This window comes from Pinus tabuliformis, chromosome 3_2 (assembly GCF_031772625.1).
Source record: "Pinus tabuliformis cultivar Carrire ecotype Pingquan chromosome 3_2, CPIR1, whole genome shotgun sequence".
NCBI lineage: Eukaryota > Viridiplantae > Streptophyta > Pinopsida > Pinales > Pinaceae > Pinus > Pinus tabuliformis.
The window spans coordinates 190,084,808-190,096,134 of NC_142302.1; the positions used below are offsets into that span (position 1 = coordinate 190,084,808).

The 11,327-nt window shown below is 38.6% G+C and overlaps 1 protein-coding gene across 2 annotated transcripts in view; it reads left to right on the forward strand.

Moving 5' to 3' along the window:
• Positions 1-9,802, forward strand: part of LOC149180412 (phosphoglycerate/bisphosphoglycerate mutase family protein) — a 219,899-nt gene extending 210,097 nt beyond the window's left edge. Inside the window, exons 6-9 of one of the 2 annotated variants that reach the window (XM_089416119.1) lie at positions 8,510-8,563; positions 8,654-8,752; positions 8,839-8,940; positions 9,261-9,802. In XM_089416119.1, the coding sequence (XP_089272245.1) occupies positions 8,510-8,563; positions 8,654-8,752; positions 8,839-8,940; positions 9,261-9,668 (663 nt within the window). In that variant the 3' untranslated portion in view covers positions 9,669-9,802. The remainder of the gene's footprint in view (positions 1-8,509; positions 8,564-8,653; positions 8,753-8,838; positions 8,941-9,260) is intronic. The other variant, XM_089416120.1, reaches the window with a different exon arrangement.
• Positions 9,803-11,327: the final 1,525 nt, after the last annotated feature.

The following is an 11,327-nucleotide window of genomic DNA, read 5'->3' on the forward strand; positions in this document are numbered from 1 at the left end:
AAACCAAAAGAAGGAAAGCACAGGGATTACAGATCTGAAGACTAAGGAGGAGTACAAGGTTGAGCACAGTGCAACAAGCAGTCTCAAAAGCTACGGAATACATTGATCTCGAGGAAAATGAGCCAACTGAAAACCCTGAAGGTTCCCCAAGAGGATCACCAAAATTATCACCGAGAGTGTCACCACCACCTTGCAGTTCGCCTCTAAGGAGCCCAGTGCATAGTCTGGGTGTTGACCCTGTTCAATAAGAGATTTATGACTACATAGAGTCATTAGAAAGAAAAGAGACAACAACTAAAGAAACAATTCAAAGTCCTGGAGAAGGGAGCAATCAATTCAATGAACCACAAGAACCTTCAGCATCAAATGTTTTAAAGCAAGAGATTTTTGAGCTGCAGACATTGAACAGATATCTCAAAAATGAAAATCAAGCATTGAAGGCACAAAGTGAGATCCAAATTGCAAAAAGTGACAATCTCATCCTTCATTTGAGTTTGTGGTTCAAAAAGAACAAAAAGCTGAATTAGGAAAACATGGCAATGCAAAGAGAAATTATCAACTTAAAATATAAAATTCTCATGAGAAAACCAAGGATGCCAGTGGTTGCCAAAAAGAAGAAAAAAGTGAATCTTGGAGGTGATGATCAAAAGGCACAAGTGACTGACAATGATGACGTGTATGAGGACATACAAAACCTCCAGCATGGGGGAATGTAGAGTCCAAGGACTGTCTTACCTTGACATCTTTTTTGCCTATATTTCTTCCCTTTTTCCTATACCTATCACCTAAATAATGCAATCGATACAAGGTTTTGTTATAGGTAAGCATTTAGATGTCTTCTTCTTCATATTTGTCTATATACCTTATTGTTTTGTTAAAGTATGCATTTGGCTATGGAATTGGCCTGTTTCTGCAGCTAATCCGGATTTCCGCAGCTGCCTCCATTGTTCACAGGGTCTAGAAGTTCCAGGTCAATGAAGAAAGATACAGATGGATAAGGAATAGTCTCCTCGTGGATTTCTTCCTATTCCCTCGAACCAATTCATCAAGAAGGTCGCATGATAACACGGTCAACCCCAAAGTCAACTACAAGATTGTCACCAGAACAAAATCCGAGTTTTCACGAAATCTTATCGATTTGCTTTTCCGAATAGCAAATCGATTGTTTAGCGACATAGTTTGATCGAAATAAAGATATTTAGGCTTGAAATACTCATACTGTAATGCCAAGAAGTATTATAAAAACTATGGCCGCTTTGTGTTTTGGGTGCGCGCCAATTTATGTAATATTTTAGAACAGTTTGTTAAGACTCGTTTTTCAAGTAATAGACTTGGTTTTATGTTTTCTATACGTTGCATTGATTGGAGATTGTCAACTGATTTGTGGAGGGCCCCTACGACTAGTACAGGTCTTTAACCGATTGCACTTAGATTTCATTTATTACTCAATCACAGATGCTCTGTTTTGTGTGAAGAAATGCAGTATGATGAGTTCACCATTGAATCATTGTATGCATGAGCAATTTCTTTTGCTTTATACCTAGCTTGACTCTGCCATTTGATTTGCTTTTTATCTAGTACAGTGTCATTTGTTTTTTTTTTTATTTAGTGTAGTTCAACTGTTTTATTTCATAGCATAGTTGCTGTTCAGAATGCCTTGTTTGGATGAAATTTATTAAGTAAAAGAGTGAGAGTCTTCTCCTTAGCAATTAAATTCAGACATTATTCATTTACAGTTTGATAGAATAAATCTCTCTTGCACATAGTAAATTAGATTTCACTGCAACATAAAAATTAAAGACAAAAATCCAAAACAGTAAGAATCACTTTCATATCATCCATAAACTGATTCAATAGAGAATAATTCCAAAGAAGATTAGCTAACAACTTTAGGGATCAATACATTAATATAATCAACAATCCCATCTCCACACTAATTCTAAAGTTTAGACTCTAATAGGAACATAACGACATCAAATAACTTTTAGCACATATAGTGCAACTGTGCTTCATTAGTATACCTGCCCTGTTTGATAATATATGATTGACAATTTAAGGACATTAAATTGGCCAAACACTTGGGTTCCAAGCTGCCAAGCCACACTTGTGTGCCAACTCCTCCACAACCCTCTAGCCTAGGGTTTGGAGTACCTCCCAAGCTACAAATATCCACACTCCCTCTTAACGAGAGAGGTACTTCCAACACTAGGAAGGCTTCATCAACATCTCCGACAACATTACCTTATCTCACGTCCATTACTGCAACATACTGTGTAGAATGAACCGTTCAATCTCGATAGTGCTTCTATGTCATCACATTTGAACCTGAAGATCCCAAACCTCCATAGGGATGTTCCCTCTGAAGCTAGACTCCCTCTGAGCCTACACGATCTCCACTGGCTTAGCGTTGCAAGCACTTATCCTCTTGTATCAAACTCAACTCATGCAAACCTTTCAACCTTGGATATGCAACATCGCGATCCGATGAAGACTCTAACCTGCGAATATCTAGTCCATTGCATGAAGCAATCTCGATCAAACCAATTTCGTCCATGCGAAAGTAATCCTCGAGTTGTCCCAACGATCAACAACGCGCCCTACAACAAATTGTTGTTCACTAAGCTCACCACCAATCCACCAGAATTCCCAACCAATCTCGCTACCAAGCCAGTCAAGACCACATCTCCATGTTTTCAGCTGAACCCTTTGCTCCATGATCTAGACAATCCCAACTCCCTTTGAGTTGCTTCGCTGTGCACACTCTGATACATTGGCCTTTCAAAGTAGCTCTGACACTGTGTTTCCACTATCTTAGTGTCTAGGATAGAGTCTTAAATCACTGACGCTACCAAACCAAGAATCACAATGAAGCCACTTTGCACAACGAAACAACACACAATAGTAAATCTATTAGTGCACAAAATATACACAACTTTTTACACAAATTATGTACAATAACCTAATTTCATTATATTAATCAAACCGATAATAAAATAGTCTAGGGCTCCGGTACCAAGGATAATGACCCTTATACATCCACTGATATAAGATATACAACAACTAGGGCTTGGTGTTCGTCGTAATGACCACCAATCTACCCAATACAGGATACTCTGACCACCTAGTTGATGTAAATCTCCTCACAGCGGCCTTGGTTGTACCCTATACACATCTGCTTGGTCCTTCAACTCCCGATTTGTAGCACCTGTCTCTATCAATGCTCCAAGTCCATCTGATCACTGAATCTCGACTCCAATTTGCTTTCTCGTTGATCATTCGTCCATCAACACATTGAGACCCCTGTCGAGTTGTTCACAACTCCGTTTGTGAACAACTCAGAACTGCCCATTGCTGCTCCTCATCTACTCAGGGACATCTTCTCACTATAGTCTTCCTGTGGTGCTCCAATGAAGACTAACATAGGGCAGGAGGGCTGCCATCTATCACCATCAAATGTTGTTTCTCCAATGATGAACACGGGCCACAACAAACTGCTCCTCTGGCTGATTAGACCTATGAGCTCCAATGAATCGTTGGCTTTGATTTATTTTTTCTATTCTTTAATATTACACATCCATTTAAAAATTAGGTTGACCTTGATCCAGATAGATTCCCTTGGAAGAATAGTATTATTATAGCAAACATTTATAGAATTTTTTTATGATATTGCAAACATGTATATATCATGCCAATGCATAAGGCTTATTTAGGTTATATTATTGTGGTAGTTGATTTGTTCTATGTTTTGGAAGTTTTTTTTGACATATTTTCTGGGCTAATTTGTTTAGAATCTGGCCAGGATTTCTTGGAATCACAAGTTTGAGTTGTAAATTCTCCACAATCTTAATGCTCAGGGTGCTAAATCTATATGTACAATCAAAAACTCGTTGTAAACAACAAAAATTAACATCTAATAAAATAAGTTCCCCTACAAAATATCCATTAAACAACGCCTCCATAAATCTATGAGTTTTGGTTTAATGCTTTTTATCACTTTTCTTGATTAATTGTGCAGTCAGCTACATGCTTAAGCCCAGTAAAATCAAGCGATAATCCGATCCCAAAATAACGTTAGGGACTACGAAGTTACAGACTAGCGATATATGCTTCCTCTTCCACTGAAACATTTTACAAAAATGTTAGTTTAAATGACGTGATGATAATCAGAAATCTTCACTTTCTTTGTGGATGATATCATGTTCTCTTTTTCACGTGTAAAATTGTTATTGTACATATCTCTTTTATTTCTATAATTTTCATTTGTGTCAGTGTTGGTATTTGTTTTTGAGTCTACTGAGGTCGAGGAATTGTCTGGATGGCCAAAGTGGCTGGGTAAAAAAATTTCAAAAAAACTTGGCTGGGTAAAAAAATTAAAAAAAAACTTGTAGATGCAGTGTGATGGTGGAAATGGATTCAGTCAAAAACAAAAATGCCTGGGGCACTTAAAATTATGAATTTTGACTGTTTTTAGTTGGATTTACAAAAATCCAGCTCAGATTTTTTTTCTTCCAAATATGACCGGAATTTCCATAACTTTCGGGGAAAAAAGGATAATTATTAGACTATGGCAGTGTTGCGGGGGAGCGCCCCCCCCTTCGAACCCGCTCCCGAAGTGCGCTCCGGGCGGGAGCAGCTCGGGAGCGCGCTCCCAAAATCGCTCTCGTAAAAAAATTTACGCTCCCTGGTCTGTTAGGGAGCGACTCAGGGAGCGATTGCTCAGCGCTCCCGGAGCGATTTTTAATGCCTGGGAGCGATCGCTCCCTGATCGCTCCCGGGCATTAAAAAACGCTTCGGGAGCGAATCGAGCCAGGCCGGGTGCGGTTCGGCGGAAAAAAAATCTGCCGGACCCGAAAAAATTAAAAATTTTAGATTTTTTTTTTTGTTTTATAAGGCCAATGGGCCAAAAAACATTCATTATCACTTCATTGAGCAAGTTTGGAGCTGGAGCAAGAGCATTGGAGCGAAGAGCAAGTGCTGAGGAGCAAGGAGCAACTGCCAAGGAGCAAGGAGCAAGCCTGCAGAGGTAAGTAACTTAGTAATCTAGTTAGTTTAGCTGGTTAGGAATTTAATTTAGTTGATTTAATTTAGTTGTTTGAGTTTAACTGTTTAAAAATCATGTATTTAAATTAAATTAATAAATTAAATTAATTAATCCCAATAAATTAAATTAATTTGCAGATTCAAGACTCAAAACCCTACAAACATCAAACACCATGGACCTGGGGATATTTATTGGCATTTTCCTCTTCCTGGTCCCTTTTATGGTTATTATGGTGGTGGAGAGTAGGAAAAGGAGGGGGCCTGAAACTGAAGAGGTGGATAAAGAAGCCGGAGGAAGTCAAATGGGTGAAAACCCCAGTGAGGAGGAGGTGGAGGAGGGTGAACATGACCCTCAAAAAACTAAACAAGACCAAACTCCATTGTGGAAATATGTTCATAGGGCTGAAACAGGGAGAGGGGGTGGAACCACTAAATTTCATTGCCCCCATTGCAACACTGATTACACAGGTTCATACACCCGTGCTAGAAGACACCTCTGCGGGAAAAGGCCATGGGATGGAGAGAAACAAATAGGAATCAAAACTTGTGCAGCGGTGTCAACAACAGATAGAGCCAAATACATAAAGGAAGAGGAGGACGCCCAATACAGAACAAAAAGATCAAGGGGTTTCTTTGAACCAAGCTCACAATCACAAAGAACTCCTTCAACATCCTCCCAAGGTAGTGGATATGGACATGGAGGCACAGGGTCATCATCTTTAAGGCGTAGAACCATATCAGATTTCCTTGATGAGGGGTGTAGGAATGATGTGGATTCAAAAGTTTACAGGTTCCTCTATGCATGTGGGATACCATTCAATGTTCTACGCTCACCTTATTGGCACGAAATGGTTTCTGCCATAAATGATGCCCCTAAAGGATACAAGAGCCCTGGGTATGACAAGGAAAGAACTGTTGGCCTTGATCATGAAAAAGCAAAAATATCACATTCTTTGAATAAAATGACAAGTTCTTGGACTGACAATGGGGTGTCCATTGTATCTGATGGATGGACAAATGTAAAAGGCAAGCCATTGATAAGTGTTCTTGCTGTGTCTGTTAGTGGTCCCATCTTTCTAGCTGCACATGATTACTCAGACAAGTTCAAGACCGCTATCAACATTGTAGAAGCATTACTTGAAACAATTGAGCGTATTGGCCCATACAATGTCATCCAAGTCATCACTGATAATGCTCCTAATTGTAAGGCAGCGGGAGCAATTATTGAGGATAAATACCCAAACATATTTTGGTCTGGATGTTTGGTTCACACATTGAACCTTCTGTTGCATGATATTGTCAAAAAAAAAAATGAACAATACCAATGGATTGGTGATTTGTACAAGAAAGGAAAACAAATGATAAAATTTATTACAAATCATAGCAATACCCATGGCCTTTTCCGCAGTCACTCGAGATTGGAGTTGCTGAAGATTGCGAGGACTAGATTTGGTAGCTATTACCTCACCTTCAGGCGCCTTTTGAAGGTAAGAGAGGCATTAGCTAGCATGGTATCAAGTCCACATTGGCAGGTGTTAAAGGAAAGGGCTACAAATGTCGCTGACATGGCAGGTTTTGAAACGGTGGAGGAGGCCGCTCTTGATGGGCAGTTTTGGACAACTGTGAGGCAGGTATTGGATTTCACCAAGCCAATTTATCACATGATTCGGTTTGCAGATACAGACAAACCAGTGATTGGCGAGGTGTATGAGCAAATGGATACCATGTTGGGGGAAATAAAAGACATTGTTCATAATAGAGATCCCAACTTGTACAAACTGATTCATGATTGTGTGTGTGAACGGTGGAATAGGCTTAACCTTCCACTACATTGCTTGGCGTATATCCTTACGCCAAAATACTACTCTACATCTTGGTTGGGCCAACCTGCAGCAGGGGGTGGGGTTAGGACCAAACCCCATTTAGATCAAGAGGTAACTAAAGGATATCTGGAAGCATTAGAAAAGTTGGTGCCTGACAGGGAGGAATGTGCAGCTGTGCGCCTTGAAATAGGCAGATACTTCAGTGGCACTGGTTTGTATGGTAACTTCCATGCAATGGACGACAAAGATAAATTTGATTCTCTCACATGGTGGGAAACATATGGCGGCCACGGACTTTTGCCAAAATTGGCAAAAAAAAGTTCTTTCACAGGTTGTAAATTCTTCTTCTGCAGAGAGGTGTTGGAGCACCTACAGTTATATACATAATGTGAAAAGAAACGGACTCAATGAAAACCGAGCAGAAAGCTTGGTTTATGTGCACTACAACTTGAGGTTGTTGAGCCATTACTGTGATCGGGCTAATGAAGATCCACATATAAAATTTGGGACAATCACCCTGAGGACGACAATTTGGAGGATGGCATTGTACATATTGAAGAACTAGAAGAGGAGCTTGTAAGGGATGAAAATGAAGCAGCTGCAGCAGCGATGCCACCTCCACCTCCACCATCCAGTAGCAGTGCTCGAGGCCCGAGTCTTGTTCCATTGCTGTCGCCACCTCCATCGACACCCTCGCGTGGAGGTTCTAGTTCTGGTCGTCGGTCTGTGCGGGAGACTCCTAGAAGACCACCACGACCTGCTTATACTCCTGGAGACTCTCGTGGCAAGGGCCACATGTAGATTTACAGTTTACTTGTCTTTTTTAGTTTCATTAGACTTTAGTTTTCATAACTGTTGAGTTTTGAGTCCTTGACTCTTGACTCTTGACTCTTTCATATCATTATGATATTTTTTGTAAACATTATATCACTGTGACAATGAAAATTTGAAGTTTGAAGTTGGGCCTTGGCAATTATAACTCATCGGTAATGATTGTGAATTATGAATATGATGCTTTGTGAAAGACTAAAGTTGTTTCATTTCATCTCATTATTCATGTTTCATTTTATAAATTTTTAACATTTCATATCATGTTAACAGTTAGAAGTTAGGACTTAGAAATATCTTCGATATTACTTCTTGTAATGGTTAAACTTGGCTTACAAGTACAACTTTGGTGATCAATGATGATAAATGTTATTGAATTTTCAATTCTGAAAGCTTGAAGTTGAAACTTTAATATTGAATTTGATGAATCATGATTTATAAGACTCAATATGTTGCAGTTGTAATATGTATTTTACTAACTTGTGGACATGGTTGATGACGATTATAATTTCTAGATGATTGATGTGATATGGTTCAATGATCAATTTATGTTTTTTATGTCTATTTCATCATTCTACATGTTTTTGTTAACATATATGTATCAAAAATTAAAAAATATAAAATATATATATATATATTTTTAAAAAATCGCTCCCGGATTCACTCCCAAACCGGGAGCTTCTGAAAATGGTCGCTCCCGCTCCCGCTCCCGCTCCTGTTTTCGCTCGCGCTCCCGCTCCCAAGTAACATTGGACTATGGCTTTGTGTTTTGTCTATTTAGAGCCGACTGACACCTCCAAATATACGTTTATTTGCAGGAAAGTCTCCCGGCTACAATGGATGAGCCAATGAACATGCTTGGAATGATTCAGGTGGATTCGCCTTTTTCTTCTGGATTATTTTCGACCGCTGTACCCAACCATGTGATAATTAACTAGATGCCACTTTGTCATTATATGTAGTCTCAAAAAACTGCAGAGCTTCTATTAGACTTGAGGGTGAGCTTGATACTATGCAGCCCTCAACTTGCCGCCACTAGTACAGCTGCAGCCATAGGACAGGTTTGATATCGTTGCAGAAGCTCCTGGACAGTTTTACAGTCTGATTAAAACAAATACAAGTCATTTTCTTCTTTGGGATTTGGCAGGTACAAGAAGCTGCAGATTGTTTGGGAGCAGATTGTGCACCTCGATACGTGGAAATAAAACAAATGCATGAACTTGGAGATATGTCTTGGGAAGCATTGCTGGTAATTTCCGTAGTATTATACTGGCTGTATTGGACTAGATGTGAACATGGCTGAGTGGTTAGTAGGCTGAAAGTGTTTCTTAGTGTATTTATGTTACTGAATTAGAGTTTATTAGTTTGGATTTGATACGGCTATGTATTCGAAATAGACAATAATGCTGACAGATTTTGGGTCTTTATCACCTTCAAGAGCTTGAGTTTACCGCAACTATATTTTCAAATTGCTGTATTGTACATAAGTAAATTAATCTGAAGCCAGCGAGACCTGAATACTTCGCGTTTAATTTATTGTTTGTTTAACTTTCTAATGTGTCATGGCAGGGTCAGCGGCAGAAACAAGCTATTCAGGAAGGCAGATGGCAGAACTACTTGAATCCAGATTTCAAAAACCTTGGAGAAACTTTGTCAACATTTTGGAGCAGGACTGAGGAAGCTTGGAATGGTGTGACTGAGCACTTGGGAAATCTTCAGAAAGATGGGTCTAACCCAGAGAGAAATGTTGTTGTTGTAGGACCTGAAATAGTACTTAATGCAATTATTTGTCATTGTCTTGGGCTAGAAAAAGCTTTCATTAGCTCTATTCATCTTGATACAGGCAGCATCAGTGTGATCGAATTTCCTGATGGTGCCAATGGCAGAGGGGTTATTCGATGTCTCAACTATACATCCCATTTGGGTAGGTGGTCAATACCTGTAACAAGGCCGAGCATGAACGATGAAGAATTTTAGAAGATGCCAAATTTTATTATTTTGCTGCGTCACAAATATTTAGTAAACATATTATTTCAATTGTCTGAATCATGGTGCCTGTTTCTTTTAAATGTCTGTGATCGATTAAAATTTCAAACATTATCCTTGCATCTTGCCGTTGCGTACAGTGCTGTTTACCAAGTTAAATCACACCCACCATTGATAGCATTGGTTTTGATTGTATTGTCGCTCCAAACTGAATGCGAGATAAGCATTGGTTTTGATCGTCTTGTCGCTCCAAACTTACCTCCAAACTGAAGGTATGTTAAACTTATGTTTACCCATAGAAAAAAAGAGAACGTTAATGTGCTCACCAACGGATGTAGCGAATGATGGGGAGATCGAGTGTGAAAGTCGAGAGATGAAATAAGATGAACCCAAAAGACGACACAAATAAGGGCTCAATCGCGACATGTTTCCTGTTTTCTCGCTTAAAATGTTATGGCCGTGGATTTGAAGGGCGCATATAATATTATTGATAATTATATAAATAGCAGATCATTAAAGAATTATATAAAATGAAAAAGACTATTATTATTTATTTTTAGTTGAAAATAAACAAGATCCTCACTCATTAGTAATGATACGATTGCATTAAATATAACGATATTTGCATTGACTTTGCAGTAAAAGTAATCACCCAAATCTCTTTGATGAACGGCGTTAGTAATAATAGATTTATTTATTTATTGAGATAATTTATTTAACCATTTTTTGGCAATATAAATTGATTTAAAGATAATATTGGTTTTTTTAAATCAATTTGACCGTTGATATTAGTGTTTCATAAATAGATTATTAATGAGGGGAAGTCATATCTAAGAATCATGAATTGAATTAAGGTTTTAGTTTTTGAACAGGGGTTTAAAGTTAATAATGGTATAAGATAAAACATTAAGTATTCAACAAGATAATTTTTTCCATGTAGTAGGTTAATTAAGGATTAGCCATTCCATTGATCAATGATAAGATAGTCAAGTGATTTTGGATTGACAACAATCCCATACCCTTTGGGGTCATGGTGTGGAGAAACACTCTCTCAAGGTCCTAATATATACCCTTGGTTGGTCAAGTACCATATTCAACCACGGAGTTGTTGTGCAAGAACTCTATTATCCACTTGAGCTCTTGATGATTACCCCTCCATGCTTTCACCAAGGAGTTAATCCTTCATACTCCTCATTAACAAATACTTATGATTCAATCGTCTTCTTTTGTCTCTTTAAATGTCTTTTAAATTGGTCCCATTTTCATCTTCGTCTTCATCTTCTATGATTTTTTTTAGATGATATTTGTTTTCATCTAAGTTGCAGGAAACGTGGCCCTAGGGGGCGTTTCGCCAGGGGAAACGAAACGAAACGCGTTTCCCCGTACCGTACGGCCTGGAAACGCGTTTCCAGGCCGTACGGGCCACGTTTCCCCAAAAAAAACATTTGTTTTTTAATTTTTTTTTTTCTAATGTAGATCTCTTACATTTGTTTGCCCTAGTGTTGATATGCAGTTCATGGTAATGTTAAATTCTTAAAGTAAAAGTGATATTCTCCTTTATTTTTCATTTTCATCCTTTTACTTAAATTTTTAACATTACCATGAAATGACTCAGGATGTTTGAGAGTGGTTTCGCCGTCATTCGATTTC